The sequence below is a fragment of the Nematolebias whitei genome, chromosome 10 (assembly GCF_014905685.2).
Source record: "Nematolebias whitei isolate Nwh7 chromosome 10, NemWhi1, whole genome shotgun sequence".
Taxonomy (NCBI): Eukaryota; Metazoa; Chordata; class Actinopteri; order Cyprinodontiformes; family Rivulidae; genus Nematolebias; species Nematolebias whitei.
In genome coordinates, this window is record NC_056507.1 from 20106117 (window position 1) to 20123616 (window position 17500).

The 17500-nt window shown below is 38.3% G+C and overlaps 3 protein-coding genes across 3 annotated transcripts in view; 2 read left to right on the top strand and 1 right to left on the bottom strand.

Annotated features, from left to right (window-relative positions):
- srgap1a (SLIT-ROBO Rho GTPase activating protein 1a) overlaps positions 1-10423 on the top strand; it is a 102300-nt gene extending 91877 nt beyond the window's left edge. The window contains exons 19-22 of the mRNA XM_037683439.1: positions 780-960; positions 4182-4319; positions 8057-8420; positions 9763-10423. Of these exons, the coding sequence (XP_037539367.1) occupies positions 780-960; positions 4182-4319; positions 8057-8420; positions 9763-10170 (1091 nt within the window). The 3' untranslated portion in view covers positions 10171-10423. The remainder of the gene's footprint in view (positions 1-779; positions 961-4181; positions 4320-8056; positions 8421-9762) is intronic.
- Positions 10424-13258: 2835 nt separating this feature from the next.
- On the bottom strand, positions 13259-16536 carry ccdc113 (coiled-coil domain containing 113). The gene is made up of 9 exons (XM_037682759.1): positions 16451-16536; positions 15605-15740; positions 15080-15241; positions 14852-15001; positions 14576-14683; positions 14295-14393; positions 14076-14183; positions 13601-13756; positions 13259-13399 (listed from the first exon to the last, which is right to left on the bottom strand). Exons 1-9 carry the CDS (start codon positions 16534-16536, stop codon positions 13259-13261), a joined length of 1146 nt encoding a protein of 381 aa, XP_037538687.1.
- Positions 16537-16940: 404 nt separating this feature from the next.
- The window catches only part of parp12a (poly (ADP-ribose) polymerase family, member 12a), a 5997-nt gene continuing 5437 nt past the window's right edge, over positions 16941-17500 (top strand). The window contains exon 1 of the mRNA XM_037682760.1: positions 16941-17254. Within this exon, the coding sequence (XP_037538688.1) occupies positions 16941-17254 (314 nt within the window). The remainder of the gene's footprint in view (positions 17255-17500) is intronic.

Genomic DNA, 17500 nt, shown 5'->3' on the forward strand with positions numbered 1-17500 from the left:
TATATATATATATATATATATTAGACAGACAGAATCTGTGTGTCAGGTTGAAGCTTTCTCTATCCAGGGACCCCCTGTCTGACTTGAAGTGAGAGTGTGAGAGAAGGAGAGCAGAGGTAGGAGCCAGGGAGATATAAGGCTGCTATTTTTAGACACGTGTTGCCATAGTGCATGGATAGGGGCTCGAAGGAGTTTACCTATGAATACAAAAAAGGAGTCGAGTGAATGCACCGACAATACTAAGATACGAACTGATTATACCGTGAAAGTAAAATCACTCAAAGTGTTGCATTTATATTTGTTTACAACAACTTTTCCATGTCTTTATCATGTTTCTTTACCACAGATGCAGGATTTTGCTGGTACAGTTATCGAGCATTTCTCAAGCCAATTTAATGATCCTTACACTGACTGAGATGCCCCTGAGTCGTATAGATCTCCTATGAAACCTTTCTATAAATATTCTGTTAAAGCGCTGCAGGGCGTGTTGTGACCCTGGTTTGTTAGTAACTATCGACTACAACCAAAACAAAAAGCTGGCGTAGTACACTTGAACGCCACGTGAGTTAACTGTGTTCATGTGTGCAAACCAACATGACTCTCCTGCATCACTAACAACATGATTCCCCATGAAGAATCATGTTGTCTACAGCTAGACAGCAACATTTGTATCAATCACTAGAAATGTGTGCTTTGGGAATCGAGGCCGTTTCTACCTAATGCACAGTGTTTGCCATGTTTCAGATGCCTGACACGTTTAAAACTCTTTCTGTTGACAGAGGGGGAGCCTATTGAAGCCATAGCCAAGTTTGACTACGTTGGGCGCTCCTCACGCGAATTATCCTTCAAGAAGGGTGCATCCTTGCTGCTTTATCAACGAGCGTCTGAGGACTGGTGGGAGGGGAGGCACAACGGCATTGACGGCCTGGTGCCACACCAGTACATTGTAGTCCAGGACATGTGAGTGATTGTTTTCTCATACCCATAGTATTTACTTGATATATCACCCTGGAGTTTTTAGATTAAGACTGAATGATTGAATTAAAGGTACCCGCTGCAAACAACGAAATCAGACATTTAAAAATCGTATCCCGATCTTTATCCATTGGTGCAGTTTGAAAGAGTTTACTCAAGCAGTTTACCAGAAATATTGATGTGCGATTCTGAAATGTGGGTATGCACTCAATGTAAACGTTCACCCTGCGAACTCTGCTGAAAACCATCTGAAAGCTTATTTACATACTTTACATTCTGAATGTCAATATGTACCAATACATTAGATTTGTTAGACATCTCCATGCCAATCGACTCTTTCATGGATGTCGCCATTGTTGACCTTTTCAGACATTTTGGCTGTTTTCAAAGGTAAACAAACACACATGGTAACTGGCAACCGTCCACAACTTTGCTTACAAATGTTTAAATGAAGGACACGTTAACAATCAATATGAAAAACAACTTGTACAATTTTTCTTTATGAATTTTTTCATACCTGTCTTTATGAGTTTGCAATGAGTACATTTAAATAAAAACTGAAAAAGTTCACATAAAACCCACATTCTTGCAGTGGATGTGTTTCTTTGGTTTTTTATGCAAATAGAAGAGCCTTATCATGCACAAAGCCTAAATTCATTCAACCTTTATTTATACAGGTTAGTCTCATTGAGCCACGAGGACTCATTTTCAAGAGAGACCTGTTTATGTTAAATGCTCTGTGAATATTAACTAGTCAAGTCACCTCTGATGACATAAGCTCTTAAGGTAGGCAGTTTTAAAGGATGAATTTGACATTTAGAAAATGTGCTAATTTGCTTTCCCATACTAAAAAATTTAATTTACCCCAGTCTGGTTAACATTTTTCGTCTTTGATCAACTGCTTTCTGACCTTTAAAATTTATCAGGCAACAAGAAAAGAACATTTTACTTATTTTAAAAAGTTACACCATTCATTTGAATTGCGAACGTCTATTTAGAATATTACTGTAAATGATTGTAAATGCATTTCTACAGTTGTGTATCTGTGGGGTGCCGTTTGTAAAGTTACAGAGTCAAAAATTAACAGCAATATTTTGTTTTAGGCCTTTCATGAGCAAAAAATTTTTTTTTAATTTTCAGTCAGATTTTCAGCATGTTATTCATACATTTATAAATGTCATAGTTCCAAACATTTTTTTTAATTTACAAGCTAAATATTTAGTTTACAAACTAAATACTTAACTTCCAAGTTAGATTTAGTTCGCAAGCTAAATATTTAGCTCCACAGTAAATATTTAGTTTACAATCTAAATACTTAACTTCCAAGTTAGATTTAGTTCGCAAGCTAAATATTTAGCTCCACAGTAAATATTTAGTTTACAAACTAAATGTTTATGTCCAAGCTAAATGTTAAGCTTACAAACTAAATAATACCTTGCAAGTTAAATATTTAGTTACTGAACTGAATATTTAATTGTAAATTAAATATTTAATTTCCAAGTTAAATATTTATTTTCAAAACTAAACATTTAATTTCTAAGCTAAACATGTAATTCATAAACTAAATATGTAATTTGCTAACTAAATATTTAGCTCAGACCTAAATATTTAATTTGATAGCTAAATATTTAACATGCAAGTTAAGTATTTAGGTCCAAGCTAAATATTTAGTTAAATTAAATATTTAGTTTAGGAATCAAATGTTTAGCTTAGAAATTAAAAATATTTAGTTCAAAAATTAAATGTTTAGTTTTGAAAATATTTAGCTTTGAAATTGAATATTTAATTTGCACCTAAATATTTAGTTCACTAACTAAATATTTAACTTGCAAGTTAAATATTTAGTTTGTAAACTAAATATTTACTTTGGAACTATGACATTTATAAATGTATGACTAACATAGTGAAAATATGACTGAAAAAAATAAAACTTTTTTTTATTATTAAAGGCTAAATAAACCAAAATATTGCTGTTAATTTTTGACACTGTAACTTTACAAACTGCACCCCATATGTATCTTGTACTACTGAACAACTTATCCATACATTTTGGGTTAAACATCACTCTTGTCCTTTTGACTTTCCTCCACGAGAAGCTGCGAGGCATCAGTTGACTGAAGGGTCATGCGTAGAGGACTTTCAGCCTCATTTGTCTTGCCCACTGCTCTCATCCCGGCTCATCTGTGGAGTGTTCTCCATCTCCGGGGCCCTTTACCAGCGCTGCTGTCACTGTCTCATGCTCTCAGCGCTAACAAGCATGCACTCTGACTTAGTAACTGTTGGTGCCTAATGGACTGGACTCACTGTCTCATTAGGAGGGGAACAAAATCACTCCAATCACTTAGTTGCCGCCTGACAAAATGGCCATTTGAAATTTCCTCTTGGTCTGTCCTTTTTTCCTCTCTCTGCCCTGCTGCTGTCCCATCAACCCACTTCTTATCAATAATTCACCAGTAGGGGGCCACTGCCGATGGAGTCTCTTCTTAGTTAATGAAACTGCAAGGGAATTTACTGCAGTACAGGTTGTCCCCAAGTGTAGGGACATTCCTACACTCTTGTTAAACAGCTGGCTGAGGAATGTGTGAGCACACAATGGTGATCTTCACTTGTCCCATATAAGAGCCCAGAATAAAACCTGCAGCGTTGAAGATATTTTAAGAGACCTCTTTAGCACAAGCTGTATTCTCTCCAAACTTGATGTTCAAGGCATTCAAGTATGTCTGTCTTTAAAGGTCTGCTTACCCTTTGAGGTAATTGTCCTTGGTCTGTTACGGTCTGTGTGCAGCCATGTCTGAAAAGATGGCTGTCTTTGACATTGCCTAATACATATCATCAGATGCAGCAGAGCAGCTCAGTACGTCTGATTCCTGCCACCTGACAGAGACCAACTGCTCACATACCTCACTGAATCCCGTCCAGCAGTCGCGTCTGTCTGTGTGTGCGCGCGTGCATGCCATTACCACGGTGCATCGCCAGAATACTGAGAGACTAAGCACCATGACTCATCTGACTCTCAGGACCTTGGAAGCCAGAGGAAGCATGCTGACTCAGAGGAAAGAGGATCTCAAACGCCATTATCGGAGAACTGCAAATATGACAGACGCACTGATTTGCTGAATCTCCTTTTTTTGCTGTTCTGTTGGCTTTGTCTGTCCTTTCCTGTTGGTCATTCCATGTCTCAATGTCACTCTGTCTTTGCTCCACAGTGATGATAATTTCTCAGACACTCTGAGTCAGAAAACTGACAGCGAGGCAAGCAGTGGCCATGCTGGGGAGAATAAATGCCCAGGGAAGGACATCAGCTCGTCCACTGATGCCAAGATTTCTGAGACCTACATCACCAGGTACATTTCTACCCTGCAAAAAAAAAAAAACAACCTCTATGCAAAATGGTTGAAACACGTTATTTAATTGGAAATTAAACAAGTAAAATTGACATTTGTAGTTGATGCCAAGAAGCACACACACATTTATAAAGGCTCTGTGTACATAAATAGCTCAAAATGAAAAATTCAGATCTTGTCGCGTCTCTCAGCCTACTTATCAATGCTGAACTGAAAGACTGAATGTTTTTATGGAGTATTTCAGCTGGAGGAATAGCACACACTGACACGACACATACATTTGATCGCACCTCGGTCTCTTTGGCAGCATTTCCTGGTGTCCTGCCAGTATTTAGTCTCCTCTCCTCAGCGGTGCATTTCTGCAGGTGGATTTAGTGACCTTGAAATGTCTGAGTGGTTCTCGCTCTTGCCAAACAAATGAACAACTGCTCTTTTATCCCGAGCCACACTCACTCCCTCTTCTTCAGCGTTGAAATGATGATTCATACTAGGGCCAATATTTATTCCACTGCAGCTACTGCTATGCAGAAAAAGCCCACGTGTGAATTAACCATCCTTTTAACATTAACTTTAATGAGCATCATACTTCCTGTCTGTCTACATCACGCTTCCTGTCACCTTGTCCCACGTGAGCCCCGCCTCTTTTCTGTTTCTTCTCATGTCTGTCTGCACTCACTTTGTGCTCGTCCATCCAGAGAATCCTCAAGTGTTGAATCATTTATATACGGAGCTTTATTTAGATATTTTCCTCTCCTGGTTTTCTTATTCAATCAGTACTTTCTCCAAGTGGATATCTGCATGTCAACAATTCCCCAACTCTGGGTCAGTTTCCTGGTTCGACTAAAAGGAACGTTTAGATTAGGGGTGTTGAACTCGATTACCAAAAGGACCCCAAATTTAAAGACTTTGTTTGAGGTACAGGCTACTTTCAGCAGATATATTAACTCGAGTCAGATACCTGATATATTTGCTTGGTTGCAGGTTCTTGAAAAAGAGTTTGAGCTGTCTCGATGTTCTACTCTTTCCACATCAGAATCAATAATGACAGAATGATCCAGCCATCGTTCTGGCTTCAAACTTGGCCAGCTGGCAAGAGAAGTCTATTTATCAGTTGTTGTAAAGGAAAATGAGAAGATATACAATATTTTGCATTTAAATTATCATCTCGGGGGACCAGGTTTGGCCCACGGCTCTTGAGTTTGACATGTGTTTTCGATAATCTTCCGCCTTGTGTTATATTATTAAGCAAAGGCAAAAGGGTGACATGCCAGTGTGGCGGTCTTGTTTGCTGTTTGTTGCCGTACACTTTGTCCCAGAAGAAGGCGGCTGTTATGAAAGTAAACTGCTCCACCTGCAGTCTGTAAGTGGTCCCTGCTCTTATTTACTCAAATTCGTTGAGCAATCAGAAAATCACATTTATAGTCCCTGTTATTTAAAATAATGCCCAGTTCTTCTTGAAGGCAGGTCTAACGTTACCTGCCTACTTTGCATTGTTCAATGGATCAATTCCCCTCTCGCCATTGGTTACTTTCAAACTAACGAACAAATAAAAAATAAAAAAACGCAATGTGACGTGAATGTAGTAGAAAGTACAGATACTTAATGTAAAATATAGTGAAGTAAAAGTTGAAAGTACCCATGTTTATCTCTACTTAAGTAAAGTACAGATACATGAAAAATATACTTAAGTACAATAACAAAGTACTTGTACTTCGTTCGTTACATCCCACCACTGATTATTTTAAAGTCCACGAATGAAGTTTAGGATTTTTACATGCTCAAATATTAGTTTGGATTAATCGGAGACTTCATGAATCGTATCAGTCAGTAGTTTTAACTTGGAAAATGATGCAACTTGGAAGATTTTTGGAGAAAGTGTGGCCTTCTGAAAAGAACTAATCATGTTCTTTAAACTCTCGTGGCTGTTTCCTTCCAGATTTGTTATTGCGCTTGTGCAGCGCAGTAATAAAGCTGCTTGTAAATCCTAATCATTATGGCTGAGACGGCACTCATTAGGCAGATGTAAACCCCCAAATTGAAGTCATTTATCTTCAAGAAATGATTAGGGGATGAGTGATTCACTTCTCGTTCATCAGATGGCTAATTAAAATTATTGATCTGACATATATGTTTCCAGATATCGTTGATTTAATATTTGAAGTTGTTGCCTTTATCAGAGAATGCAGTGCCAACTGCTTAAACGATTAATTGTATTATATCCTCGGATGTTTTCAAATAGAAAAATAATTGCAATTTTTAATCATCTAATGGCGTTTTGTTTTGTGCTTCCCAAATTGTTTTATGTATCAATTCAGTCATTAGCTGCTTGCTCAAAGAGTAAATGATGGTAGTGATGAAATGAAACATCACAGCTCCTAATAAAGACTTTTGTGTTGCTGTTAATAAAAATATAAAGCCTGTTAAAACCACACTTAGGTGGAGTTGTTGCTCTATTTGCATTTTTATGGCGCAATAGAAGATACTCATATTGCAGTCTCATACATGCCGAGTGAGTTTGTTTCTCAGAGTTAAAGGTGTGTGTGGTGTACCATGGTTCAGGTTCACACAGAGGACAGTTGTACTGCTATGGCAGCTGCAGTGTCTCCTAGGAAGCATGTTTTGGTGCTCTGATGAATCCCAGACCTCCCTCATCTGGCTAACAGCCAGATCCACTCTACCTCTGCAAAATAACCCCAGTGGAAACCAGAGGGGTATACTGCAAAGAAAAATGAATAGGTTGTTGGTTGAGGCTTCTTAAACCAAAAGTTAAAATGTTTTAATGTTTTATAGGCTTTTCTAATCGTTTCTTAGCCAGATCATCATAGTCTTTTACGCTGACTGACTGAAGCAGTAACGTATATTTAAGCTTGTTGAGCTGCACAGCTCTATTGCCACTAAAATAAGCCGTCAATTCAATCAGCTTGAGTCCAAAAAAAAAAAAAAAAAGGCTTTATCAAATTTAGTTTTCCAATAACCAAAATGCATTTTTAGACAATCTCGTTTAAGTGGATAAAACTTCAATTAGAAATTAAACTGTCACGTTGTTACTTATCAGAAACTGGGCTTGCATTGGTATGCAGAAAATAGCATAGAGATAGTACTTAATAGTAATACTTTATTTGTCCTACGTGCAGTTATTGTTTTATGCCAATATTTTTCACCGTTCAGCTTCATTGTTGCCTCTAGTTCCTTATTTTGACAGAAAGTGTCTGCACATAACCATAACAATCTGTTTGATAAAAACATCAAATGTACATTATCAGCAAAGCAGAAATAGACAAAGAAAGTTATTTTTTCATTCAACCTTTATTTAGACAGGTAAATCCCGTTGAGCCTCGAGGACTCATTTACAAGCGAGACCTATTACCGTCTCTGACGTGGTATTTAACTTGCTTTAAATTACAGCCCTCAAGATTACTCCTAAAGAGAGAATGTTTTTTTCTCAAACTGATGAAAGTGTGCAGATTATTCATGCCAGACTGCAGACAGTGCAGCATGACCGCATGGAGTCGAATTAAAGCAGCTGTTCTTAGCGGGGAAATAAATTCAATAATTCAAGGGCTGAAGTTGTTGAGAATATTTCAGTTGCTCCAAATCACAGATGTATTTTCTTCAACTCTTCACCCGTACTATGTTTCAAATATCAACTCTTTTCTTTTTGTTCTAGTGAAAGCTGAAATGCTATGAATAAATATATACGTTAATTGATTAATTAATTTTCCTCTCACTTGTTTCAGCAGGCACAGGAAAAGATCTGACCCACCATCTCGCCGGCCCCCCGCCCGCCCCAGCAACGTTCACTGCATGTTGCATTCCTCCCAGCAGGGCCACAGCGGGACTCCAGAGATGGGCTCTCCAGTTCTCGGCCACTTCAGCCCACGGGACATGCTTCGAAGTAATAACCACATGCACATTGACAGCCCTGAGCGACGGCGCCGGACTGGTCACGGCAGCCTCACGAACATCAGCCGCAACGAATCCCTGAAGAAAATGGAGAGTCCGTCAATCCGTCGCTCCACCTCTTCAGGCCAATACACAGGCTTTACTGATGGCCATCTTCATCATAGTGGCAAGTCCCTGGATCCGGAGACCATCGCACAGGTCAGCGCGGGACAAGCGGCGACCAGACCGCAGCTCCCTCCACCATCAAAGCCCTGCCCCGCCCTGTAAAACCATAGTCAGTCCCTGTCTTCTGCTTCCTCTGGCCGCAACTGGGTCTGTGTGCTAGTACATGCTAACACTAAGCTTCACAGGCAGACAGCAGGGCGCATAGCTTAAATATCATGGGACTCATCACTAAGCTGTATGCAAATCCTTAACTTGTAAAAAATATTACTGTAACACTTCATTTTCCGTATTCCTCTACTGTATTTTCCGGCGTATAAGTCGCATCAGTCAAAAAAGCATCATGACGAGGAAAAAAAAACATATATATATATATATATATATATATATATATATATATATATATAAAGTCGCTTCGGTGTATAAGTCGCGTTTATTTTGCGTCACCACTGACCCCCAGGAAACGTGGGCTGGTGTCGTGCCAAAAATCGTTTGGCGGGAGCGCACATGGGCGGACTCGCTGTTGCAGTTCTTCGAAATTTAACAAGATTAACAGTAAAAAACAATTATTTGTTTGCTTGACATTATAACAAAGGTGCGTCTCAGTTTAACTATTTCCTTAATAAATGCACTTTAATGGTCAATGTTTGGCAAGGGGGTGGCGGGGGTAGCAGTACAGGAACAATATATATATGCCTATTAGTAGTTGTCAAAAGCCTAGAGGGCCCTCTCGCACCTCTAGCGGCTGCAAATGGTAATGTTTACTCTGATTCATGTCAGTATGAATGAACATTTAGCGTGTCAGTCAAAAGTTGCTAAATGAATATGGAAAACAAAAACATAAATAAGTCACAGGACTGGCAAATTAAGCAAAAAACTGCAACTTGTATGCCAGAAAACACGGCAATTTGCCTGTATAAATACTGAAGCCATAAATGGCGTCTGTTTGGAGGCTAAGTTGGTGTACAGAGGTCAGAGAGAGCACTAGGCTTCCTGTCTGCCTACTGGGAGCATGCTCAGATGAGAAGTTCTTATCTTTGTCTCTCTCTTGCTGTAGCCATGCAGATAACTGCCACTGCAGAGTTCTATTTCTTCCAACTCTCCACGTGTGTGATGCATTCTGGGTGTTCTCCTCAGAATTTTCGTGTTCATCTACTAACACTTTTTGTGCGTTTTTCCACTTCTGTATTCTTGCCTTGTCCTTTCACTGTCTTTGCTTTTAATCTTATCTTCACGTTTCCTTTCTCCAGTTCTTTTAGTTTTTCCATTTCCATTTTTAATCACAAGCTTTCTCCTACTGATCACAATTTTTTTTTTTAACCTATTTTTAATCTCCGTGTGCCTCACGTTCATAACACTTTTTCTTTGTGTCCTGCAGGACATAGAGGAAACTATGAACACTGCTCTGAATGAGCTGCGCGAGCTGGAGCGGCAGAGCTCAGCCAAGCACGCCCCTGACGTGGTGCTGGACACCCTAGAGCAGCGCCCGACCTCTGGTAGCAGCGGAGGGGGTGCCATGCTGGCAAGTTCCAATGAGTCCCTGAGCCCCATCCACGGCGTCATGCTTAGGTCAACTGCCAACACTGAGCCGCCCATTCGCCGCAGCACAAGCTCCTCCAGCGAGGCCATGAGTACCTTCAAGCCCATGGTGGCACCACGCATGGGGGTGCAGCTGAAACCCCCCGCTTTGAGGCCCAAGCCTATGGTCATGCCCAAGTCCAACCAGGTCTCGCAGCCTCCTACTGGATCAGCTCAAGACCCCTTGGACAAGTCGTGCACCATGTAACATCTGAAACTGAAAAAAAAAAAGATGCAAAGCAAAAGTCTTGTGGTGTCGTTGGTAAAGTACACAAAACAGATACTCTAATAGGATCTGAGAGACCTCTGTAGGTTTTAGTTAACATTGTAGTCTTGTTTGTCAGACGGATCTCGTGTCTCAACGTTGTGCTGAATTTTGGGTTAAAATACGTCATTTCCAACATCTGATGTTTACTGAATAAATTTGAACAACAAATCACAGTTGCTTCCTTGCGAGTATAGAACATGTACATAATATTAGTTTAGTTTACAGATATTCATGAACTTAACTTGAACACGCTTCCTGGTTTACCACTGAACCTGACGAGCAGCCTGAAGAGAACTGGAGTGACTGCAACGACAAAACCTTATGGATGTGTTGGGATTCTACCTGGAAAGGCCCTTGGATGTGTTGTGAAGTGCTCCAAAGGATTTACTGACTTTGTTTTTTTAATATATAAATGATTTTAAACGTTCAGTTTTATAATGATGCTGTGACAACATGGGCAGACATTGTTTGAAGGTTGAATTGATCTTGTGCCAGAAGAACTCTAAACCACTTATTTATTAAAGGTACTGTGTTAATAGATCAATAGTACTGACATCTGTTTAATCTCTAGCATGTAAATTGCAGCTCTCTGTGGCAAAGTTTCTCATCTGTTGTGTTTCACAAAGAAGTGGAAAGATCGTTTCACTCAGAACTGCGTTCTGTAATGTCTGAAAAGAGATGAGGGGATCAGATAAAACCACTATTTCACTATGAACTTTGAATATTTCAATGCATTCTTAAGCTTCTGCACCAATACCTAATAATGTCTGTATATGCCTTTATATCTGTATAAACCATAGGAAGTAACGTGTATAGTTCTAATAGCAGTCACGTTATTTTGCAATGTGGACCACATGCCATAGCTTTTTGTATGCCTTGCTTGACTATATCCAAAGATCCAACTTTAAGCATGGATGTTTCTAATTCATATTCAGTAATGTGTATAAATTTAAGGTAGCATTCTTTAAGGGTGCTGCCGGTAGCCATGGACCTTATGACTGTTAGTGTAAAAGCCTCCTCATATGTTCACCTTGCTCCTTTTGCTTCTCTTTGTGAAAACGGCAAAGCAGCTTGCCTTCCTGTTTTCTGTCCAGATGAGCATGCCAGTTGTGTTTTTAGACCTGTGTGAATTGACTTTTTGTGGGTGAAAATAGTGAACTAGAACAATTAAGCAACATACATGTAAGTCTTTTAAGATGCAGTTCACACGAATGGTTGCAAACGAGTTGCATTTGTGACTTTACCACCTGTTAACGTATTTTTTAAACCTATGTACTATACAAAATAACAGATGGGTGCATGCAGTTGCAATATTTTTCAAATGGTTTGCTATGAGTGAATGCTCTCCCAACAGCAGGTTTACACCATGTTTGACTTGACAAAATAGTATGTGTAAAAAGTTGAATTCTGAATGACTAACTTCTATTATTTTTATAACTGTTTTTACTTTTGTTGTGTTTCTGGGAAGAAATCACTTAGAGCCTCGGCTGTTTTGGAAGCCGTTTGTATTCTGAAATGTGTGTTTTTGTCACCGTGTAACGTCGTTACGAATAGGACTCGTGCTGTCTGTAGGCTTTAAGCTCCTTTGTGGTGTTCTGTACATCTGTAGTATGTACTGTGAAAGTGCCTTTGAAAATGATTTAGCAGAGCTGCAGACGTCATGTCCAGCTGCATCTTCATATTAGATGCTTTGTCTTTGATCAAATGCAGTGTAGGAAGTTTTAGGACTTTGTGCTCGTTTTCAAACCGTTAAATGGCAGAACTAATAACAGCTTACACATTGTGACATTGCACTTTTATGTATATAACTGTAAATATGGCATGTAACACACATTTAGAGTTCTTCGAGAGGAGTATTTTTTTTTAATAAAGAAAATAGTTTGTCGAATCCCGAGTTTGATTTTTATTTCGTTACAGTTTGTACTGAGTGATTTTAAGATCCAATTTACCGTATTTTCTGGCGTATAAGTTGCTCCGGAGTTCAAGTCGCATTGAAAAATGCATCTTATGAAGAGAAAATATATAAGTCACTTTGGCGTATAAGTCGCATTTATTATGCATCACCACTGACCCATAGTGTTTATTATGCGTTTATTTAATGGTCAAAACAGCTTCATTTAGCCATCCATCCATCCATCACGGCCGGAGCCGCTAGCTCTCCAGCGTTCCTCCGCCTGCACCAGCTGAGTGAAGCGAGCAGGCACGGGAGGATTCGCTGTTGCAGTTCTTCAAAATTTAAAGCATCAGTGAAAAATTGCGTTATGAATATGGAGGGGAAAAAAACGTATAAGTTGCTTCGGCGTATATGTTGCAGGACTGACTATGCAAAAAAAAAAAAAACTTATATGCCAGAAAATACGATATTAACGTCATCACTTAAGAAGGCCTTGATCAGTCAAGACTACCAAGTGTGGGTACCTGTAGATGTGTGAAAATTATTACTGCATACATACAAAGTCCTCAACAACCTAGCTCCATCTTATATTACAGAATTAACGTATGATTCTCGACCTGTCATTGTGTATCTGTTCCTCCTTCCTGTTCCTCTCAAACCCAGCCGGTCGAAGCAGATGGCCGCTTGTCCTGAGCCTGGTTCTGCTAAAAGTTTCTTCCTCATGAGGGAGTTTTTCTGCGATGAAGTTAAACCCAAAGCAGTCTGTCCCTCAGATAAATAGTGTTAACTTTTTTTTTAATGTTTCTGTTCAGTGCTCTGAGATGACTTCTGTTGTGACTTGGCGCTATCTAAATAAACTGAAGTGAAATTGAATTGAAGTACTACACAATACAGTGTACAAAACATTCATTACCATTAAAAATGTGACCAGATGTAGCGTAGACATTTTGTTTATTGAACATTAACGATGCATTTCTTTCTTCATGATTTTGTGAGGTAAAAGTTTGCCTTTGCATCGTTTCTACGCTTTTCAGCCAGCACACAAACATGGGGTTTTCTAACGGGAAAACAGTTTATTATTTTTAACATCGCTTTTACTAAAGTAAACTTCACTAGAAGTAATGCTTTACTTTTCTAAGAATGGTTTTCTGCTATGTGTGGGAGCTTCATTGGAATTTGACCTTTAGCAGATTTACTTCCAGACTCTGTGCTGTTTGCAGGAGTAGGAGTGACCTTGTGCTTGTTTCTCTCTCTTGTGTGCATCTTCATGACCATCTGGTAAAAAAAAAAAAAAAAAAAGAAAGAATGTGTTGTTTTGGAGACTATATCACATTTTATTTTGCAGCTAGGCAACTCAATTATTGTTATTCAAATGGAGACAAAAAAATATAAATTCTCATTTTCTTACACAGGACAGAATCAAGCAGATCATTCAGTTGAGACACAAACTTGGAAAAAGTCCAAATATCAATTTACCTCTGCAATTCCAACCTTTCTCTCCCAGGTGTGAACGCTGTGCTGCAGCTTCTTCTGTTTGTCCTTGGCATTCATGTAGTCTGTGATATCAGGAGCCTGATAATCTGTGAGCTCCTTGCGCAGGTGTTGGTTCAGGCTCTCCACTTTTAAACAATCCTAAAGAAAAATTACATGAATTCAATTCAGTTCAGTTTATTTCTATAGCGCCAAGTCACAACAGAAGTCATCTCGGGGCACTGAACAGAAACGAAAAAGTGGAGGGCAGAAAACCAGAGCAAGGTGCAGACAGTATAAATCAATATTAATTAAAAAAGGCATATTTTATTGACTGATTAATTTGCCTTAATGTTAGTGTCACAAAGGCTTTTAAATACATTTGAAATTTAGTGATCCAAATACTACTTTAGATTATTTCGGTAATAAATTGTTTCAAGATTTAAACGGCTTGAAGTTTTAAATAATTTTAACAATTTACCTTCTCAGCTCGCTGAATCTCCTCGTCAATTTTTGCAAGCATTTGGTTTCTTTTGGTGATTTTATTGCTCAGTTCTGCTGAGTCTAACGTCTCGCTCTGCAGCTTCTCCTGCTCACAAAACATGACAAACAGGAGCCAAGATAAATTCCAGTGTAAAATATTACCTTTACACTAACAACAACTGGTGATGTTGATAGTCTCAGTGAAATTTATAGTCACCTTGTGTAGGGTGAGGGCACGTTCTACTTCAGAACTGCTGCGTTGAAGCTCATTATAGCTTTTGCCATCTCTGGGCTCTTCATAGTCCGGAGGAAAAGTCTATATACAAAAACCAGGACAATTAATTTTCCAACAGGTAAAAGTGAATTGATAATTTTATTTAAGATGAAAGTTAACTAAAGGACCCCTTTTTTTTTTTTTTTACAAATAAGCAAATGAAGAATTGTATTTATAGCAACACATTTTATGTGTTCCCTTTTTTTCCAGCTTGCATTTTCTACCTCAAAATCTACATTTCTCAGTTGTTCTTTCTGCTGGAGTTGCTGCAAGAGCTTCTTCTCTTGGACCTTCAGGGTCTGATTCTTCCGAGTAAACTTCTCCAACTTGGCCTGTTGCATTTGGTTTCAGTATGTGTGACCACAACACAAACACAAGACAGAGGGGTTTAGAAAAGAAGTAATAGATATTTGGTAGAAATAGTAAGCTCTACAGAAACCGTTTTTTTTTTTTTTTTTTTGCATATGTTGATGTAATTCAGCCCATCCATTTTTGTTTACCTTTGACCTGTCCTCAATGTACTGCAGCACCTTCTCTGGCTCCTTCATTTCCAGTCGTCTGTCCTTCATAGATATGAGCTGTCTGCGTTCAAACTCTGTCTTGGCCTTCCTGATCTCAGCTAAACGCAGTTCTGCTTCTTCAAGAGAGGCCTAAAGATCAAAGATGAACCCTAAATAAATTTAAGCATGTACTGTATAAAATTGGTGCACGTCTGTGTGTGCTGTAACCTTGTAGTTGTCCAGGATTTTTTTATATTTCTGTTGAAGTTCTTTCTGTTCTTGCCATGCATCAGTTACTTCTTTCTTTACCACATAAAGCTTTTGCTCCAAGGTCAGCAGCTGGGAATGATCTGATAAGTTGGAGCAGATCTTTTGCCTTGTCTCAACACCCTGAAAACATACACAGAATAATACAAGTTTGCTGATTAATGTTAAGTGCAACAATGTGTTCACTACTTATACTGCAACTGTGTTTGCTCAGTCACTAAAATTGGAATGTTTTGTTTAATTTTGTTTTTATTTGAAATCAGACCTATAAGCACAATGAATTATGTTATGAATTATATAATTCATATTAATATCTGTAAACAAAACATCAGCCATATCGTTATGACCTTTTTACATGTCTAATAATCTCAGGATTTTTGTTAAATAATTAAGCTAGATCTAATTCTCCATCAATGGTGCTAATGTTTAGCTTTTGTCAATAATGGGAGTTAATTGTTCTAACATAGATATTAGTACCCTACTCACCCCTTCAGCTAGTTGGGAGTCTTCTGCTGCTTTTGGACTTTCTCCTTCACCCTGAAGCTCCAGGTCCTGAAGATCCACGCAGCCAAGAAAGTGTTCAAACATGTCATTCTCTGCCAGGAGGGCAGCAATAGAATACCTTTGATAATATTAAATATATGGCATTAATAAAAGCACGATTGCATAAGATGGAACAATAACAAACTTGTATAATGTTTTTCCCCTTAACATTTTAGTGCAGTCTCCTCTGGTTTATGGACAATTATTAAAGAAAATACATGTTATATTTTAATAAAGGTTCTCGTTGCAAAATCATGAAGACTAGATGAAAAACAAATCAATCACAAGGTTAAAAAAAAACAAATCCACACAATATTTCCTCATATTGATGATAATGTTTCCTTAAATTAAAGATTTATGAGCAAGGTTTGTGATGGGATGTCAACAACCACTTGTGTTTATTTACCTTTGGAAACAGCCGTAGTGACTGTCTGAAAACTTTTAAAGAATTGCCAGCAGCATTATTTGTTTACCTGCAACTAGGTGAGTGCTTTGTTTACATTCAGTGTGGACCCACATTCAGAATTGTGTTTACCGGTAATATATTTGCACAATTACTGTGGTAAACATTTTCAAACTGCACCATTTCATATAGCTCCGGTATATTTGTCCTAGCTTTTATGTCTGAAGTCAAAAAGAGTACCTTTAAATGTTTAGCTAACCAGAACTGCTATTAGCATTAGCAAGTAGCGTTAGCATGTTGTACAAAACAAGCAAAAGTTTAAATTTAAAAGAAAATAGTTGATTTATTTTAACACGGAAAGTTGCTAAAATATATGCCATCTTCACCTTAGTTCTTCAACCTGGTTGTGATAAAGTTCTTCTTCAGTTTCTTCCTTGTCTTTTTCTTTCACCGATAAAAGCTCGCCCTCCATGGTTGCTATGATGCAAGTAGTGGTTGCTACGGACGACCGTGTGTTACCTTCGCGTATCCACGTAAAAATGCCAACTCATAAAATAAATATATATATAAAAATATTTAAAAAAAACGACTCTTAAAGTTTGTTATGTTTTTAATTGTATTTATTATTTTATAATAATTATTTATTTTGTATAATTAAAGTAATTAATAATTTTAATTACTTTATTTTGTATTTGAAGGGACTATGTTTAGTTTGTTTTTATTATGTTTAATTCAGTAGAGTGTCTTTGAACAACACCACCCTGTGTTTTGTTTTGTTAGGTTTCGGTTTCGTGTCTTCATAAAAAAAAAAAGGCGTATTGTTCTGATGTCGGCTGTTTCTTCAGCTACAGCTTCTTCTTCACTAGAATCCTCAGCATGGAGTCGGAGGTCTCTAAATTAATCACCGGGATTCTGTGCGACAACCACGGATGTCTGGACTTCGAGCAGCTCAATGAGCTCGCGCAAAATAATTTCGGCTTTAAAGTCGAAGACCTGCGGTCCATTCTTTTCGACGACGGTAAAATAGCGATTCGTGAGGGCATACAGCAAGTCCATGGCGAAGGCCAACTCCGTCCAGACACTCTGGTAGTGGCTAAAACCAGCCTTGGGCTTTGTCAGAAAAAAGTGTGCTCAAGTTGCGAAAGTTTACACCTGTGCAGGTATTTTGTTTGCGGAGGCTGCACGTTCAGGTAAGTTGTTTATTAAGACTTATTAAATGGGCTTATATAAGTTAGGAGCTTTAGAGTTTAAAACTCTTCCTCCAGTTGCTGAAAATTTTTGTGTGCGCATAAACTCGCAAACTGTTTTTCTGTTGTCAGTCTGAGCTTTGTCAAACTAGGAAATACTAGAAAATAATCAGAAATTAGTCTGACATGGGCCTATAGATGGCCTTTTTTGGGGCTAAAAAATCAGTTTTCATACAAAAGTTGTGATAA

Excerpts from the sequence above, each read along its gene's own strand:
- ccdc113 (XM_037682759.1), bottom strand. The coding sequence starts at position 16,536 with ATGGAGGGCGAGCTTTTATCGGTGAAAGAAAAAGACAAGGAAGAAACT. Across the intron at positions 15,002-15,079 it reads AAATCCTGGACAACTACAAG|GCCTCTCTTGAAGAAGCAGA; the intron begins GTTACAGCACAC and ends TTTGATCTTTAG. Across the intron at positions 14,684-14,851 it reads ACATTGAGGACAGGTCAAAG|GCCAAGTTGGAGAAGTTTAC; the intron begins GTAAACAAAAAT and ends CAAATGCAACAG.